This window comes from Salvelinus alpinus, chromosome 6 (assembly GCF_045679555.1).
Source record: "Salvelinus alpinus chromosome 6, SLU_Salpinus.1, whole genome shotgun sequence".
NCBI classification, from domain to species: Eukaryota; Metazoa; Chordata; class Actinopteri; order Salmoniformes; family Salmonidae; genus Salvelinus; species Salvelinus alpinus.
Genome location: NC_092091.1, coordinates 47,270,904 through 47,288,876, shown reverse-complemented (window position 1 = coordinate 47,288,876; position 17,973 = coordinate 47,270,904). Strand labels below are relative to the sequence as shown.

The 17,973-nt window shown below is 41.3% G+C and overlaps 1 protein-coding gene across 5 annotated transcripts in view; it reads right to left on the bottom strand.

Annotated features, from left to right (window-relative positions):
- LOC139578761 (DENN domain-containing protein 1B-like) overlaps positions 1-17,973 on the bottom strand; it is a 162,110-nt gene that overhangs the window by 53,095 nt on the left and 91,042 nt on the right. For all 5 annotated transcript variants that reach the window (XM_071406748.1, XM_071406749.1, XM_071406751.1 and 2 more), the window contains 2 exons: positions 10,214-10,259; positions 8,814-8,915 (listed from right to left, as the gene is read on the bottom strand). In XM_071406748.1, the coding sequence (XP_071262849.1) occupies positions 8,814-8,915; positions 10,214-10,259 (148 nt within the window). The remainder of the gene's footprint in view (positions 1-8,813; positions 8,916-10,213; positions 10,260-17,973) is intronic.

Genomic DNA, 17,973 nt, shown 5'->3' with positions numbered 1-17,973 from the left:
AACCCACACATCCCATAAAACAATCCAAAAAAAATTCAGAAAAATATCTAAAATAATAAACTTGTGATTAATAATAAGTGTGTGTTTGACAGACGAGGCTAGTTGGTGCAGTAGCATCTCATCAGGCATGCTGCAGCAGTAATGGTCTCTGTCAGACTAATTAGCTTTTATAGTGTGAGCGTGGCTAACAAGACGTGAGCAGGCGTCACAGAGAGGCCCTGCTCTACAGGTGATAACCCTATTTGGCAATGACATTTTTTACTGTAAAGTCACACTGACGGCCAGCAGATCAAAGGGACTGACTCCCCCAATGGGTCCAATTAACTATAGCATTGTAGAGAGAGAGAGAGAGAAGGAAGGAAGGAAGGAAGGAAGGAGAGAGAGCAAGTGAGAGAGAGAGAGAGCGAGAGAGAAAGAGGGGAAGCGAGCGGGAGATAGAGAGGGGGGGCTAAGGAAAGGAAGGCGCAAAAAAAAAAAAAAAGTGTTGAGTTATGATAGTCATAATCTATGCAGAGAGGCCTTTCCCGTATAGGTCTTTTCCCCAAAGCTGTGATCTTTTCAATTTACATCAAGGGAGGATGGCTGTGGATGAAAGGCGTGCGTCTGAGGAGCGGCAGGCCGGCAGCCACACAGGGTAGACACGGGGGCTCATTAAGCCACGGCCCAGCCTCCCCATAACAAGGACTGAAGTGGCTGGTGTAAAGAGCAGGGGGTCACAGGTCATACCGGGAACAGATCTCCATTTAACTCAGCAGCTGGAGATGATAATTAGCAGGTGCAGTGGTGATATCGGTCTCTCTGTAAAGGATAAGACTAGCGACTGTCATTGGATCATCGTATCTCTGCTGTGGGCTGGGGTGGTTCACACATACACACAACACACGTGGGCGCACACACATACGTCATGTAACACCATTCTGAAGTTTTATCTGATTGAACTGTAGGTCCTCTCCCAGTGTGTGTGTACATGTATTGACAAATATACACCGACACAATTATGCACAAAAATATGCTTAAAAAAGGGAAAAGTTTTGCAGAGGACTCAAAATTTAATCACTTCAGAATATCCTAGAAATAACTTTTAAATAATATTACATGCGTACAAGGACAGCAAAAACTATTCTAACAAACATGAAGTGTCCAAAGCAGTAAATGTGCCATATCTTTCAGCTCTGGTGCATTACATAGAGAAACAGAAAAGAGAAAAGTTTCATCATCATAACGAGACGCGGAGGATCTAGTACAGCCGTCAAGGATAACGAGGCTTGGCTGGTACTGTAGCGTCCTCTAAACACATGGGAACCAACATCAACTAACATTGTCTCACAGCACACAGTCACACCACGTTACCGTACAGGCACTAACTGTCTGACGACTTTTACTCTGGCAAAAGGCACAGCACAGCTAATTGTTACTGAGCATTTCACCACTATTTATCTACAACTAGACAGCAGTGGAACCGTACACGGTTTGTCGCCCTAGCTAAAACCCAGCAGCATTTTGTAGAGAAAGGAAAAGCAAAGGTAAGTGTTTGCCTAAATATAATGGCGCATTTATCAGTGATTGGAGCAGTGGAAAAATTTGCTTAAACCCAGCAGCAATTTGACATAGAAAATAATCTATATCCTAATTATATAGAATGTGTTTAAAATGAAAAATTGATTAAAAAATACTTGTAATGATGACAATGCCAATTAAGGCTCTACCAGCGCATATAAAACTCCCAAATTTCTACCCTGACACTGCTGCTGTGGTAGAAAGTTTGGGTTTTCTCTTCGAACAAAAAAATGATGTTTTGTTAAGATTCTGTCCAGGGAAAGAAGGCCGTGGGGATGCAATTAAAGAACTACAAAGAAGAAGAAAAAAATAGTTATGAAAATCTCCCGCTTTCTTTTGATGTGCTGCTGCCTGAATGCTACACATACCCTCATGCACAAAGACATGTGTGTGCGCATGCACACACACACAAAACAACGCACTCCACCCACATTTAAAAAATAATAACAAAAAAAGAATATCTGACACATAAAACTCAATATAAAACTATTCTTACCCTTAAGAGTCCTTAATTCTTTTAACTGCAATTTCTAGTATATAAACCAATTCATCATGACAATGTTATTCAAGACAAACACACTCAATTGCTTGTATATTTATATCCAAAATCATTATTTCATTAACGGTCTTCTCTAGTTGCAAAGCAAAACTATGACTTCCAAGTCCATCAGTCTCAACCTCTAATATAAGATGAGAGGACAGAGAAGGCAGGTGAAGTAGGTTTTAATATCTTGCGCTGTCTTTCCTGCTGGTGAGATGTGTAGCCAGATGTCCCACAGGAAAACAAAGAAAGACACTGTTACCTACAGCCCATATGAGCAGGACTATAGATCCATCATCATTTTATTACCCGCAGTGAAATAAGCACATCAAACAGACGATGATGATGTGTGTGTGTCTGTGTCTGTGTGTGTGTGTTCATTTTAACTAATAGGGATATCTAATGGCAGATGCTACTCCCTGAAGTGGGGTTACTTTGTCAGGCTGACCCTGTATAGCAGGCTCCGGGATGAGCTGGGAGTTTTGCATACATAATTAAACATATCTAAATGTCATCTTTACTTCAAACACTAACTGGTCTCTGGTGCTCCCTGGGTTGACTTCAAATACAGAATGGACCAGGGCATCAACACACACACAGAGACACACAGACACAGAGAGAAATAGACTCAGAGAGAGAGAGAGGGAGACTCAGAGAGAGAGACTCAGAGAGAGAGAAGGAGAGAGAGAGACTCAGAGAGAGAGAGAGAGAGACTCAGAGAGAGAGAGAGAGAGAGAGAGAGAGAGAGAGAGAGAGAGAGAGAGAGAGAGACTCAGAGAGAGAGAGAGAGAGAGAGAGAGCTCAGAGAGAGAGACTCAGAGAGAGAGAGAGAGAGAGAGAGAGAGAGAGAGAGAGAGAGAGAGAGAGAGAGAGAGAGAGAGAGAGAGAGAGAGAGAGAGAGAGAGAGAGAGAGAGAGAGAGAGAGAGAGAGAGAGAGAGAGAGAGAGAGAGAGCAGAGAGAGAGAGAGAGAGAGACAGAGAGAGAGAGAGAGCAGAGTAAAAATTCCCCAAACTCCAAAACTCCATTTGATGGACAAGATTGGGAATTGTAGTTTGAAGCAGAAACAGAGTGTACATTGAGTTAAACTAAGTCAAGGCAATTTAACAAGAGACAGTTGTCAGTCACACACGCATATGCACGCCCCCCCCAAAAAAACATGATATGAATCGTCATCAGATCATAATCAAAACAGTTACCTGTCGTTAACCTTCTTTTAACTCATTATGCTTCATTAATAAGAAGTGAGCAATCCTAGCAGAAGCAGCACAGTTCGGTACTGATCTTAATGTACAAGCCAATTTCTGAGGTAGGTAGCTTATAGTTTGGGAAATCCTGGAGCTGCTTCACAGTGGAAATGAGTTGAGGTGAAACACACACACACACCTGGCCCTACTCTGTATGCAGTGTACAGCTGTGGCTGTGGCTAACGCGTATTGTGGACGAAGCAGAAACGTGTAAGTAGAGAAATCTTTCTCCTAATTTAAATGTCAGCTTGGCGTTTTGAGCGATTATCGTTCACCGTCAACAGGACTCAGTGTGACTTTTAGTGAGACAGGAGTGTACCTTCCTCTGCATGTATGTGTGTGTGTGTGTGTAGCTGCGTTGGCTGCTGATGATGTTGTTTTCTGTGAACGTCTGAAGCTGAACTCCCAATTAAAGCTGTTGTGTTTGATTACCTGTGCCAGGTTATCTCTGGAGAGACACACACACACACACACACACACACACACACACACACACACACACACACACACACACACACACACACACACACACACACACACACACACACACACACACACACACACACACACACACACACACACACACACACACACACACACACCTCTCGCCCTCTGCCATATTTGTTAACTTCCAACCACAGTCTTAAAATAGAACAAGTAGGTGTGCACTGGGTACATTTCCCTCATTGATTGGAAACACGGATGATCAAATATAGGAAGGGTAGAAATGTAAGGAACAGTGTGTCAAAAAAGCCGTTGGCGACAGAGAACAGAGGGAATTACACATTGCGATCTGAAAGAGGTTCTCGTACATCTTACTTTGAATGTGTAAAACACACAAAAGGCAGAATACATTTTTTATTTTTAATCCTCCAGTCATAGGTTTTGATATTAAGTCTACGCGATCGAATAAAAATGGGATTCAGTCGCACATTGTTTGTTTTCAGAATTAATGTCTGCCTAATTTGCTATTCTTGGATACTTTTAATGACTGGCGTGGTAAATAACCACACTACACCCCAGCCCAATTATAACTGTATCACTGTGTGGGAGAAGTCTGCAAAACAATTCAAAAAACACAAAGAATGAAAGAAACAAAGAATAAAAGCACCTTGATCTTCAGAACAGCAGCAGTGGTTCATATGGCACATTCCTTGTTCTATACACTTGTCAACACGTTGATTGTAATAAAACACACACAGACCTCAGAGACTAGATTAGTAGCATCTGTAGAAAAGCGGCTGAAACTTTAAAAGAGTTTAAGAACCTATAAACCTTTTCAGACCCATGCCACAAATCAGCAAACATTTTTTTTAAACTCAAAACAATGCCACTAATGAATACATTTTAAGAGCAAATTGTTCTCTTCAACAAAATATAAAGGGACTTTTTAACATTATATTACACCGTTACAATATTGTAATTTAACATTATAAAATATATTTTTTAAATCTATAAATGTGCTTAATATCCCAAACAGGTTAAGGACAGGAAATAGATTTGCATTATAAATCAGCTGCATGATATTTCCATTTCATTTGCAATACTCAACAAGAAAAATGTAAATGTTTTGTGCAGAAACATTCTGATGTCATATTTTTATTTATTTTATTAAACTAAAATAATCTCAACAGGAAAAAAAGACAACAGCTTATTTTAGAAAATGCCTTCACAACTGCCAAAATTCAACCTTTATCGAAAGATTATTCATGTGTAATACTAACACCGTCAAAAGTGAACATTCTCAGTGCGTAATAGCACGACAAATTCAGAACAAAAATACAATTAACACAGGAACTTAAACTCTGTCTCATCTGATGTTTCCAATAAAAACACACGTCAAAAATAATTCTCAGAAGGTTACACACATCCTTTTTTTCACCCTTTTACCAATTATTCTCGCTATTTGTAAATCTTTCGCTTTTTCGCCGAGCGGAAGCACTATTGGCGTGGTAGCATTTCTAATAGTCAATAAATCTCAAATATTATGTGTGGAATTGGGGGAAATGGCCATTAAAGGGCAGGCAGCGGGCAGCTGCGGGGTCCTGTCTGGGAGCGGGCCAGGTAATGCAGGACGTCTGTGACCCCTGACCCCTCCAGAGTAGGGCCAGTGGTCAGCCGACGCCACATGTGACTAATAAAATGTTATTTGATTTGATGCACAAAGTTGCTCCGCAGCCGCAATTAGATACATACATCTCCCAAAAAGCTTTGCCTTCAATCAATATCGGAGAGTGCTGCTATTTTTTTTATTTTATACTTGAAACACTCAAACCAAAATATTTGCCCCTGAATCTATTTTAATATACTTGGTTTTATGGAAGGAATGAGGCATTGGATTTTCTAAATGTGGATAACTTGTAGAAAACTCTCACTATCTGAATCCCAGGTTAGATAATGCTGAGGTGAAAGGAGATGCAGGTTATCAGGTCTGCTAATCTTTATCTACTAATGCAGTTTGCTCCTGATAAATTCATATCAACAGTACCAATTTAATTAACTGTACATTCTTCCTCTTAAATGCTAACTGCTCTTGATAGGTTTAGCATATGCCGTTGTATTAATCATCAGGACGCCACAGTACAGTCAGCGAGAACAGGTAAATTAAGTGTATATTTTAGCTGTATAAAGTTATGACAGTTCTATAAAGACTTCACTTTGTTTGCAATAACAGTTCTATGACGTTAATCTCAAACAGCCAGTTAACAGTTTCTTATTCTGAGATTAAGACAGACTATTTTAATTAAGCCTTCAGTTCCCCGGCCGTTGGTTCTGACGAACTGAGCAATGCCTCTCAACCATCCTACTGTATGTAAACACAATTATCAGATGCCATGTGGCACGTCCTTCTAACTAACGAGCAAACTAACAAGGGACTTGGAATTCCCCGCAATTAGTACCTGCTCTTTTCCTGATTCATCTACATCACCCCTAGCGATGAGGGGGCAGGAGAGAGTGAATGTTTTTTCGATTTTTTTTCTCTCCCTGTAATAAATATATGATGGTACTGTACTGTAGTAGGTGACACATCTTGTTTCAGGCGGTGTAATTCGCCGTGATATGAAGAGTGTGTTCTGTGATTAGTCGGAGGGAAATGGCGAGCTCGAGGATCAAAGCCGCCACTTAATTTAGCAGACGACAAAGACAAAGGCTTTTCTCTGTTGCCTGTCGGATTCAAAAGAGCCATCTCCCTTTTATGACAGACTCAGTTTGCGCTTTAATTTAGGATTGGAGTCCCTGGGCACAGAGAGACGGGCTGCTGCACAGTCAGAGAGAGAGATGTAGCCGTACTGCAGGTATAGGTATACTATTAGGGCTGTGTGTGTGTGTGTGAATGTGTGTGTGTGCGTGCGTGCGCCTGTGCGCACACGCGTGTGTGTGTGTCTGTATGAGTACAGTACACACACACACACACTGCTTCACAAGGAGTATTAAATCCCCCCTAGAGAGGAAAGAAACAAACAGCCTCCTGCGTGATTCAAACGGAGGGATGACAGGCATGCATGTGTGTGTGTGACCCTGGTTTCCTGTTGCACTGACCGGTGTCAGTGCTACATTAATTAAAGAGATGGAGCTGGCAGGTGGCTGTAGAGACACCACTGGTAATTGGCCCCCTTCTTCTCTCTCTTTCGCTCCCTCTCTTTCCCTGCTTCCACAAACCCACAGTCTCTCCTCCTCTCCCTCCGTCCCTTCTCAAACAGTCTTTCTCGCTCTGTCGTTCCCGGAGACGTGCCACTGGGCAGGCAGAAAAAGCAGTCTTTGAGGAATAATGATTAGAATAGAGGGAGATGAAGGGGAGAGATGTTTCCACAGATCTGATGGCTGATGAATGCTTCTCGCCTTTCAGTGTGTGTATTTGTATGTGCATGTGTGTGTCGCAGGATTTCCCACAAGCGCTGCTAAGGACCAGGGGGGTGGGGGGGGACAGGGTTGTTAGACAAGTGAGGAAGAGTGTGTGTGTACATCCTTAAGAAGAAATGGATTTACAGTGCATTCGGAAAGTATTCAGACCCCTTCACTTTTTCCACATTTTGTTACATTACAGCTTCATTCAAAAATTGATTAAATTGTTGTTTTTTCTCATCAATCTACACACAACACCCCATAATGACTAAGGAAAAACAGGTTTTAAGAAATGTTTGCTAATGTATTAAAAATAAAAACGTCAATATCACATTTACATAACTATTCAGTCCCTCAGTACTTTGTTGAAGCACCTTTGGCAGTGATTACAGCCGAGTCTTTTTGGGTATGACACAGGTAGCCTAGTGGTTAGAGCGTTGGGCCAGTACCCAAAAGGTTGCTGGATCAAATCCCCGAGCTGACAAGGTAAAAATCTGCCATTCTGCCCCTGAACAAGGCAGTTAACCCACTGTTCCCCGGTAGGCCGTCATTGTAAATAAGAATTTGGACAATTCCTTCGACCTCATGGCTTGGTTTTTACTATGGCATACACTGTCAACTGTGGGACCTTAGGTGTGTGCCTTTCCAAATCATGTCCAATCAATTTAATTTACCACAGGTGGACTCCAATCAAGTTGTAGAAACATCTCAAGGATGATCAATGGAAACGGGATGCACCTGAGCTCAATTTCGAGTCTCATAGCAAAGGGTCTGAATACTTATGTAAATAAGGTGTTTCGCTTTGTCATTCTGTGGTATTGTGTGTACATTGATGAGAATTTTTTTTATTTAATCCATTTTAGCATAAGGCGTAACAAAATGTGGAAAAAGTGAAGAGGTCTGAATACTTTCCCAATGCACTGTACTACTTGATGTTGATGAATGAGAGAAAAAAAGAGGGAACAGAGAAGGAAGGTGTGAATGGAGGAATGTGTGTATACTGTAGGTATAAGTGCAAGATAGTGAGAGTGCGTGTGAGAGACAAACAAGAGAGACAGAGAGTAGATGTGAAAGAGGCTCTGCATATAGTACCAGTCAAAAGTTTGGACACACCTACTCATTACAGAGGTTTTCTTTATTTTTTTATATTTTCTACATTGTAGAATAATAGTGAAGACATCAACACTATGAAATAACACATATGGAATCATGTAGTAACCAAAAAAGTGTTAAAATAAACAAAATATATTTGAGATTTGAGATTCTTCAAAGTAGCCACCCTTTGCCTTGATGACAGCTTTGCACACTCTTGGCATTCTCTCAACCAACTTCTCCTGGAATGCAGTCTTGAAGGAGTTCCCACATATGCTGAGCACTTGTTGGCTGCTTTTCCTTCACTCTGCGGCCCAACTCATCCCAAACCATCTCAATTGGGGTGAGGTCGGGTGATTGTGGAGGCCAGGTCATCTGATGCAGCACTCCATCACAATGTAGAAAATATTAAAAATAAAGAAAAACCCTTGAATGAGTAGGTGTGTCCAAACTTTTGACTGGTACTGTATGTGCATGTGCAATAAGAATGATTGCGGGGGGGAGGCTGTGTGTGTGTGTGTGTGTGTGGGCTCACCACGTCGCTGGGCAGGTTCTGCAGGTCATCCTGGGGGCTCTCCAGTGTGTTGGTGTCCACATTCAGAATCACTACATCCTCCAATGACCTGCTGCGCACTCTCTGAGAGGACAAACACAGGTCGTCAGCTACACACACACACCAATCATCATAAAGAAACAATTATCCCTCACACACACCAGCAAAAGTTTCTGGTTTGAAAAATAATTATCCCTCCCAAAAAAAGTTTAAGAAATTGAAACACAGACCGTATTTACTAATCTCGGAGTGTTTTTAATGGAACAATTACAGTTTTTATTGTTCCAGAACTCGATACAGTGCTGCAAATATTTCACAGCTCATTATAATAAGTCACACAGACCTGTTCTATAACCTCATGCTCGTCTTACCGCCAGAGTGTTTTAGATTTAAATAGACTGACAAGTAACATTTAAAACTACAGTCAAAAACAAATTTGCTACACAAACACACACACACAGAGACACAGAGACAAATACACCAAAATGAAAAATAGCACACAGCAAACATTCAAAGTCTGCAAACATTTTCGAGCAGTGTAAATCCTGATGCATCAACAGTAGTCTGCTGTGCTGGGCTGGAGTCTTCCTGAAATCTACAAAAACCACACTGATCTTTATGTGGTGCTCAGTAGGCAGGTGGGGCTGGAGATCTCTAGTTTGTCACTTTTGTCTGTGATAGTCTGGGATACGGAGACTCTCATATACACATACTGACACAGATATGCACACACAGACACACACGAGCAAACATACAGGCACATACAGTACACACACACAGTCATACACAACACACACACACTTGTGTGACAGTGGTGGCTGCGGAGGCTAGCATGCTGATCTGGCAGTGCACGAGAGAGGGTCTGTCACTGGTACAGTGTGTGATAAATACCGCTACTGCCAGGAACGTCTCACACACACACACACACGCACGCGGTGACGGATCTACCCCCGACCAACACACCAGCTCTCAATAATGAAGCACAAAAGCTCTTTGTTTGTGAAAACTGTCTTTTTCTCTGTCATTTCTTTTTTTCTTAAATTGGTAAGCATGCACACAAAACCTACAGGCAGAAAAGGAAAAGTATTGTCAATATCCTTTTGATTTGGTTTATAGTGTTGGATACGTCAATGTAAATATTGCATCATTATGAAGTTCACAGTTTAATTCATTCTCACAGCTGCAATCACAGCTGTTTGATCACACTTATATACTGTACACATCCACTACAAACTGACAAATACATTTTAAAAACTAGATACGACATTTTTGAAAAATGGAATAACCAAATCACAATACATTTAATAAAATATAGCGGGATAGATTCAGAATCAGAATCTAATTTAGATATAATATGATGTGTCTGCGATTGTTTGACTTACCTCTAGCAGACTGAGATGAACTCCCACAAGGTATGGCATGGGGGCACTAGGGAAGAGAGAATTTGAAAGGAGGATCTGAGTCAAGAATACATTATTAATGATAAAATAACGACTGGGTAAAATAATGAATGTATTTTACATATATATATAAATATATATATACACACACACACACATACATACATACATACATACATACACACAGTAACATTGTAGAATAATAGTAAACATATTTTAGATTTGAGATTCCTTGATGATAGCGTTGCACACTCTAGGCATTCTCTCAACCAGCTTCATGAGGAATGCTTTTCCAACAGTCTTGAAGGAGTTCCTACATATAATGAGCACTTGTTGGTTGCTTTTCCTTCTCTCTGCAGTCCAACTCATCCCAAACCATCTCAATTGGGTTGAGGTCCTGTGATTGTGGAGGCCATGTCATCTGATGCAGCACTCCATCACTCTCCTTCTTGGTCAAATAGCCCTTACACAGTCTGGAGGTGTATGGGGTGTATAGTCACACTAAGCGCAAACCAGATGGGATGGCGTATCGCTGCAGAATGCTGTGGTAGCCACGCTGATTAAGTGTGCCAATTCTAAATAAATCACTGCCAGTGTCACCAGAAAAGCCCCCCCACACCATCACACCTTCTCCATGCTACACGGTGGGAACCACACATGCAGAGATCATCCGTTCACCTTCTCTGCGTCACACAAAGACACGGTGGTTGGAACCAAAAATCTCAAATTTGGACTCATCAGACCAAAGGACAGATTTCCACCGGTCTAATGTCCATTGCTTGTGTTTCTTGGCCCAAGCAAGTCTCTTCTTCTTATTGGTGTCCTTTAGTAGTGGTTTCTTTGCAGCTATTCAACCATGAAGGCCTGATTCATGCAGTCTCCTCTGAACAGTTGATGTTGAGATGTGTTGGTTACTTGAACTCTGTGAAGCATTTATTTGGGCTGCAATTTCTGAGGCTGGTAAATCTAATGAACGTATCCTCTGCAGCAGAGGTAACTCTGGGTATTCCTTCCCTGTGGCAGTCCTCATGAGAGACAGTTTCATCATAGAGCTTGATGGTTTTTGCGACTGCACTTGAAGAAACTTTCAAAGTTCTTGAAATGTTCCTTATTGACTGACCTTCATGTCTTAAAGTAATGATGGACTGTCGTTTCTCTTTGCTTATTTGAGCTGTTCTTGACATAAAATACATAAAATAATATACAGAAAGTACCCGAGCTCTGAAGCAAGCTTCCAGAAAATTGTAACGGAAATGGCGTTACACCAAACTAGTCTTCCGACTAGCTTGGAAAGACAGTACCGTGCAGTATTGAAGAGCCCTCACTGCAGCTCGATCATCCTATTAATTCCAACTTAACTGAGGAAAATAAGAACAATCCAACATTTATTTTTGATACTGTCGCAAAGCTAACTAAAAAGCAGCATTCCCCAAGAGAGGATGGCTTTCAATTCAGCAAAGATAAATTCATGAACTTCTTTGACGAAAAGATCATGATCATTAGAAAGCTCCTCTTTAAATCTGCATATTCCTCCAAAGCTCAGTTGTCCTGAGTATGCACAACACTGCCAGGACCTAGTATCAAGGGAGACACTCAAGTTTTTTAATACTATATCTCTTGACACATTGACGAAAATAATCATGGCCTCTAAACCTTCAAGCTGCATACTGGACCCTATTACAACTAAACTACTGAAAGAACCGCTTCCTGTGCTTCGCCCTCCTATGTTGAACATAATAAACGTCTCTCTATCCACCAGATGTGTAACAAACTCACTAAAAGTGTCAGTAATAAAGCCTCTCTTGAAAAAGTGAAACCTTGACCCAGAAAATATAAAAAAACTAAATTGGCCTATATCAAATCTCCCATTCCTCTCATAAAAATAAAAAAAAAGCTGTTGCGCAACAACTCACTGCCTTCCTGAAGACAAACAATGTATAGAGTCTGGTTTTAGACCCCATCATAGCACTGACACTGCACTTGTGAAGGTGGTAAATGACCTTTTAATGGCGTCAGACCGAGGCTCTGCATCTGTCCTCGTGCTCCTAGACCTTAGTGCTGCTTTTGATACCATCGATCACCACATTCTTTTGGAGAGATTGGAAACCCAAATTGGTCTAGACGGACAAGTTCTGGCCTGGTTTAGATCTGATCTGTCAGAAAAATATCAGTTTGTCACTGTAGATGGTTTGTCCCCTGACAAATCAACTGTAAATTTCGGTGTTCCTCAAGGCTCTGTTTAAGGACAACTACTGTTTTCACTATATATTTTATTTATTGTTGATGTCATTCGGAAACATAATGTTAACTTTCACTGCTATATGGACGACGCACAGCTGTACATTTCGATGAAACATGGTGAAGCCCCAAAATTGCCCTCCCTGGAAGCCTGTGTTTCAGACATAAGGAAGCGGATGGCGGCAAATGTTCTACTTTTAAACTCGGACAAAACAGAGACGCTAGTTCTAGGTCCCAAGAAACAAACAGATCTTCTGTTGAATCTGACAATTAATCTTGATGGTTGTACAGTCGTCTCAAATAAAACTGTGAATGACCTCGGCGTTACTCTGGACCCTGATCTCTCTTTTGACGAACATATCAAGACTGTTTCAAGGACAGCTTTTTTCCATCTACGTAATATTGCAAAAATCAGAAACTTTCTGTACAAAAATTATGCAGAAAAATGTATCCATGCTTTTGTTACTTCTAGATTAGACTACTGCAATGTTCTACTTTCCGGCTACCCGGATAAAGCACTAAATAAACTTAGTGCTAAACACGGCTGCTAGAATCTTGACTAGAACCAAACAATGAGATCATATTACTCCAGTGCTAGCCTCTCTACACTGGCTTCCTGTTAAAGCAAGGGCTGATGTCAAGGTTTTACTGCTAACCTACAAAGCATTACATGGGCTTGCTCCTACCCATCTTTCCGATTTGGTCCTGCCGTACATACCTACACGTACGCTATGGTCACAAAACGCAAGCCTCCTTACTGTCCCTAGAATTTCTAAGCAAACAGCTGGAGGCAGGGCTTTCTCCTATAGAGCTCCATTTTTATGGAATGGTCTGCCTATCCATGTGAGAGACGCAGACTTGGTCTCGACTAAGTCTTTATTGAAGACTCATCTCTTCAGTAGGTCCTATGATTGAGTATAGTCTGAAGGTGAACAGAAAGGCACTGGAGCAACGAACCGCCCTTGCTGTCACTGCCTGGCTGGTTCCCCTCTCTCCACTGGGATTCTCTTTCTCTAACCCTATTACAGGGGCTGAGTCACTGGCTTACTGGTGCTCTTCCATGCCGTCCCTGGGAGGGGTGCATCACTTGAGTGGGTTGAGTCACTGACGTGATCTTCCTATCCGGGTTGGCACCCCCCCTTGGGTTTGTGCCGAGGGGGAGATCTTCGTGGGCTATATTCGGTCTCATTCGGTCTCATTCGGTCTCTCTCTCTCTCTCTGAGGACCTGAGCCCTAGGACCATGCCTCAGGACTACCTGGCCTAATGACTCCTTCCTGTCCCAAGTCCACCTGGTTGAGCTGCTGCTCCAATTTCAACTGTTCTGCCTGCGGCTATGGAACCCTGACCTGTTCATCGGACGTGCTACCTGTCCCAGACCTGCTGTTTTCAACTCTCTAGAGACAGCAGGAGCGGTAGAGATACTCTGAATGATCTAGCTATGAAAAGCCAACTTACATTTACTCCTGAGGTACTGACCTGTCATTTATGAACATCTTGGCCATGTTCTGTTATAATCTCCACTCGGCACAGCCAGAAGAGGACTGGCCACCCCTCATAGCCTGGTTCCTCTCTAGGTTTCTTCCTAGGTTCCGGCCTTTCTAGGGAGTTATTCCTAGCCACCGCGGGGTTTTAGGCTGGGTTTCTGTACAGCACTTTGTGACATAAGAAGGGCTTTATAAATACATATGGTTGATTGACATGGACTTGGTCTTTTACCAAATGTATACCACCCCTACCTTGTCACAACACAACTGATTGGCTCAAACGCATTAAGAAGGAAAGAAATTCCACAAATTATCTTTTAACAAGGCACACCTGTTAATTGAAATGCATTACAGGGGACTACATCATTTAGCTGGTTAAGAGTATGCCAAGAGTGTGCAAGGCTGTCATCAATGCAAAGGGTGGCTACTTTGAAGAATCTCAAATATAAAATATATTTTGATTGATTTGTTAAACAATTTTCTGGTTGCTACATGATTCCATATGTGTTATTTCATAGTTTTGATGTATTCACTATTATTCTACAATGTAAAACATAGTAAAAATAAAGAAAAACCCTTGAATGAGTAGGTGTTCTAACACTTTTGACCGTCAGTGTACATACACACAGAGTGCATTCAAAAAGTATTCCCAAAACCCTTTCCCTTTTTCCACATTTTGTTACGTTACAGCCTTATTCTAAAATGGATTAAATAAAAAGAAAATCCTCATCAATCTACACACAATACCCCATAATGACAAAGTTAAAGCATTATTTACATAAGTATTCAGACCATTTGCTATGAGACTCGAAATTGAGCTCAGGTGCATCCTGTTTACATTGATCATCCTTGAGATGTTTCTACAACTTGATTGGAGTCCACCTGTGGTAAATTCAATTGTACATGATTTGGAAAGGCACACCTGTCTATAAAAAGGTTCTACAGTTGACATGCATGTCAGAGCAAGAACCAAGCCATGAGGTCGAAGGAATTGTCCGTAGAGCTCTGAGACAGGATTGTGTCGTGGCACATATCTGGGGAAGAGTACCAAAACATTTCTGCAGCATCAAAGGTTCCCAAAACACAGTGGCCTCCATCATTCTTAAATTTAAAAAGTTTGGAATCACTAACTCTTCCAAGAGCTGGCCGCCTGGCCAAACTGAGCAATCGGGATAGAAGGGCATGGTCAGGGATGTGACCAAGAATGCGATGGTCACTCTGACAGAGCTCTAGAGTTCCTCTGTGGAGATGGGAAAACCTTCCAGAAGGACAACCATCTCTGCTGCTCTCCACCAATTAGGCCTTTATGGTAGAGTGACAGCCCGCTTGTAGTTTGCCAAAAGGCACCTAAAGGACTCTCAGACCATGAGAAACAAGATTGGTCTGATGAAATCAAGATTGAACTCTTTGGCCTGAATGCCAACAGTCACGTCTGGAGGAAACCTGGCACCATCCCTATGATGAAGCATGGTGGTGGCAGCATCATGCTGTGGGGATGTTTTTCAGCGGCAGGGACTTGGAGACTAGTCAGGATCAAGGGAAAAATTAACGGAGCAAAGTACAGAGAGATCCTTGATAAAAACCTGCTCTAGAGAGCTCAGGACCTCAGACTGGGGCGAAGGTTCACCTTCTAACAGGACAACAACCCTAAGCACACAGCCAAGACAACACAGGAGTGGCTTCGCGACAAGTCTCTGAATGTCCTTGAGTGGCCCAGCCAGAGCCCGGACTTGAACCCGATCGAACATCTCTGTTGAGACCTGAAAATAGCTGTGCAGCAACGGTCCCCATCCAACCTGACAGTGCTTGAGAGGATCTGCAGAGAAGAATGGGAGAAACTCCCCAAATACAGGTGTGCCAAGCTTGTAGCGTCATACCCAAGAAGACTTGAGGCTGTAATCGCTGCCAAAGGTGCTTCAACAAAGTACTGAGTAAAGAGTCTGAATAGTTACGTAAATCTGATATTTAAAATTTACATTTTTTATACATTTGCAAACATTTCTAAAAACCAGTTTTTCCTTCGTCATTATGGGGTATTGTGAGTAGATTGATGAGGGAAAAAACGTATTTAATCCATTTCAGAATAAGGCTGTAACAAAACAAAATGTGGAAAAAGTCAAGGGGTCTGAATACTTTCCAAATGCTCTGTACATACAGTATGAGGAGAAAGCTGAAGTCGTAACCTTTTCACTGATGTAATCAGATCTCATGTTTGATTCCCAGTTCGTCCACTAGATCGCAGTAGAAGATCACATGATGTGACTTGGCCACTTGAAACCAGATGCGTCTGGTTTGATCTGGTTTGGGTAGTGACTCACTGTGTAAAAATGGCTTTACGGATTTTCAAGCCTGACATCTTAAAAGGACCCTAGCGATTTTAAATAACACACAGGCGAGGAAACTTCAAACTCCTTTTCCCATTTATTTTCTCCATTGGAAACCAGTGAGATATAGCAACGGCGCATAGAGAGGATGCATTCAAGGCAATGTCAAATTTAATGTAGATGGAGAAAGAAATGCATTGCATTACAATAACCACCAAGGTGTACCATTTCCACGCAAACAACACTTTTGGTGACTTTACCTAAATTGCCTAAATCTGGATCTCTTCTAATTTTAAAGTTATGGTCCATTTTATACAAAGGAATTGGCATAGTAGGCAATTTAACCAATCACACCCCTCCTTTAACTTGTATAAGTTGAATATCCTGCAAATCACCAGCAGAGGGCTACCATTTTGAATCCATTTTCACATTCACTCTGTTGGTAATGCTTACAAATTGGATCATAGCTTTAAAACTACCAGAGATCACACTCTGGAACTTTGATATGCCCGTAGAGTGTTTTATGTTCAACAATATATAGAAAAAATTTCCAAATAAAAAATGGGATATTTCAAATAATCATGTTTATATTTTTCAATTAATGTAAAAGATTAGTGATATAAAAATACTACTCATACGACTCATATTACAGAGCAAGCGGTAAAACTTCAAATGACCCAAATGTTTGCTTTGTAGCACCAAAGATGAAACACCAGGAGGCCTTGGTAAGGACAAAATGTCATAAATATGCTAACTTTGAAATGTTTTTCTTCAATTATGCTTTTATATACAAATATCAAATATATGTCAACAATCCTTCCTCCTAAGGACTATTCTATGGATTACATTTCGTGGTATTTCTTTGTCTGGTTTTCTTGAGGAATCACAAAGATCAGAATCAAACATGAAACAAATAAAATAAAAAAATTATTATTATTACAGTGATGTTACTGTAGCTTTAGCAAAACCATCTTAAACTTCAAATACAGTTGGTTGCAAATAACACTATTAACATATCATTTTCCAGCTAAGACTATTACCAACTGAAGACTATAATGAGACATACAGTATTTACTGTTAATCATTAATCAAGCCTCAGCGCTGTCCAGTAACCCAATCAGCTAGCGGCAGAGAGGACATGTCTGCACCGCCTCACACACTTCCCAGAAACCAACGCCGCCTGCACTCAACCAAGCAAACCTGATTACTCTAACTGGTGAACATTACCGGGCCAAGGCTTGGCAGAGCTGGGAGTGTGTGTGTGTGTGTAGGTCCTATTCTGTTCTGTGGCCGCTGCCTCAATCAGGTTAGCTGGTTAATAAGATCTGTTCTCTCTCTCTCTACAACAGCTGGCCTGCTGTACGTCTGTCACAATACTGTAACCTCTCTCCCTTTGATGTAAACACACAATGCTCAAGTCATGGTATAACACATGGTTAACTCTGTTTGTGAGGTTGTAATGTGATTTGGTAGATATTTGATTATCTGACGGAGGGAACACCCATTCGTTTTGTACAAGACATGATTGGTGTTAACAGTGTGCTGGGAATCACGTTTAGCTGGCAGTGAACACCAGGTTTTACACTATGCAAAAACATTACAGTAAATGTATATGAATATAATATCCTACGATAATATTAATGTATATAAATATGTTATTTCACTGCCTGTGCCATATCTGGGCACTGACTCTCA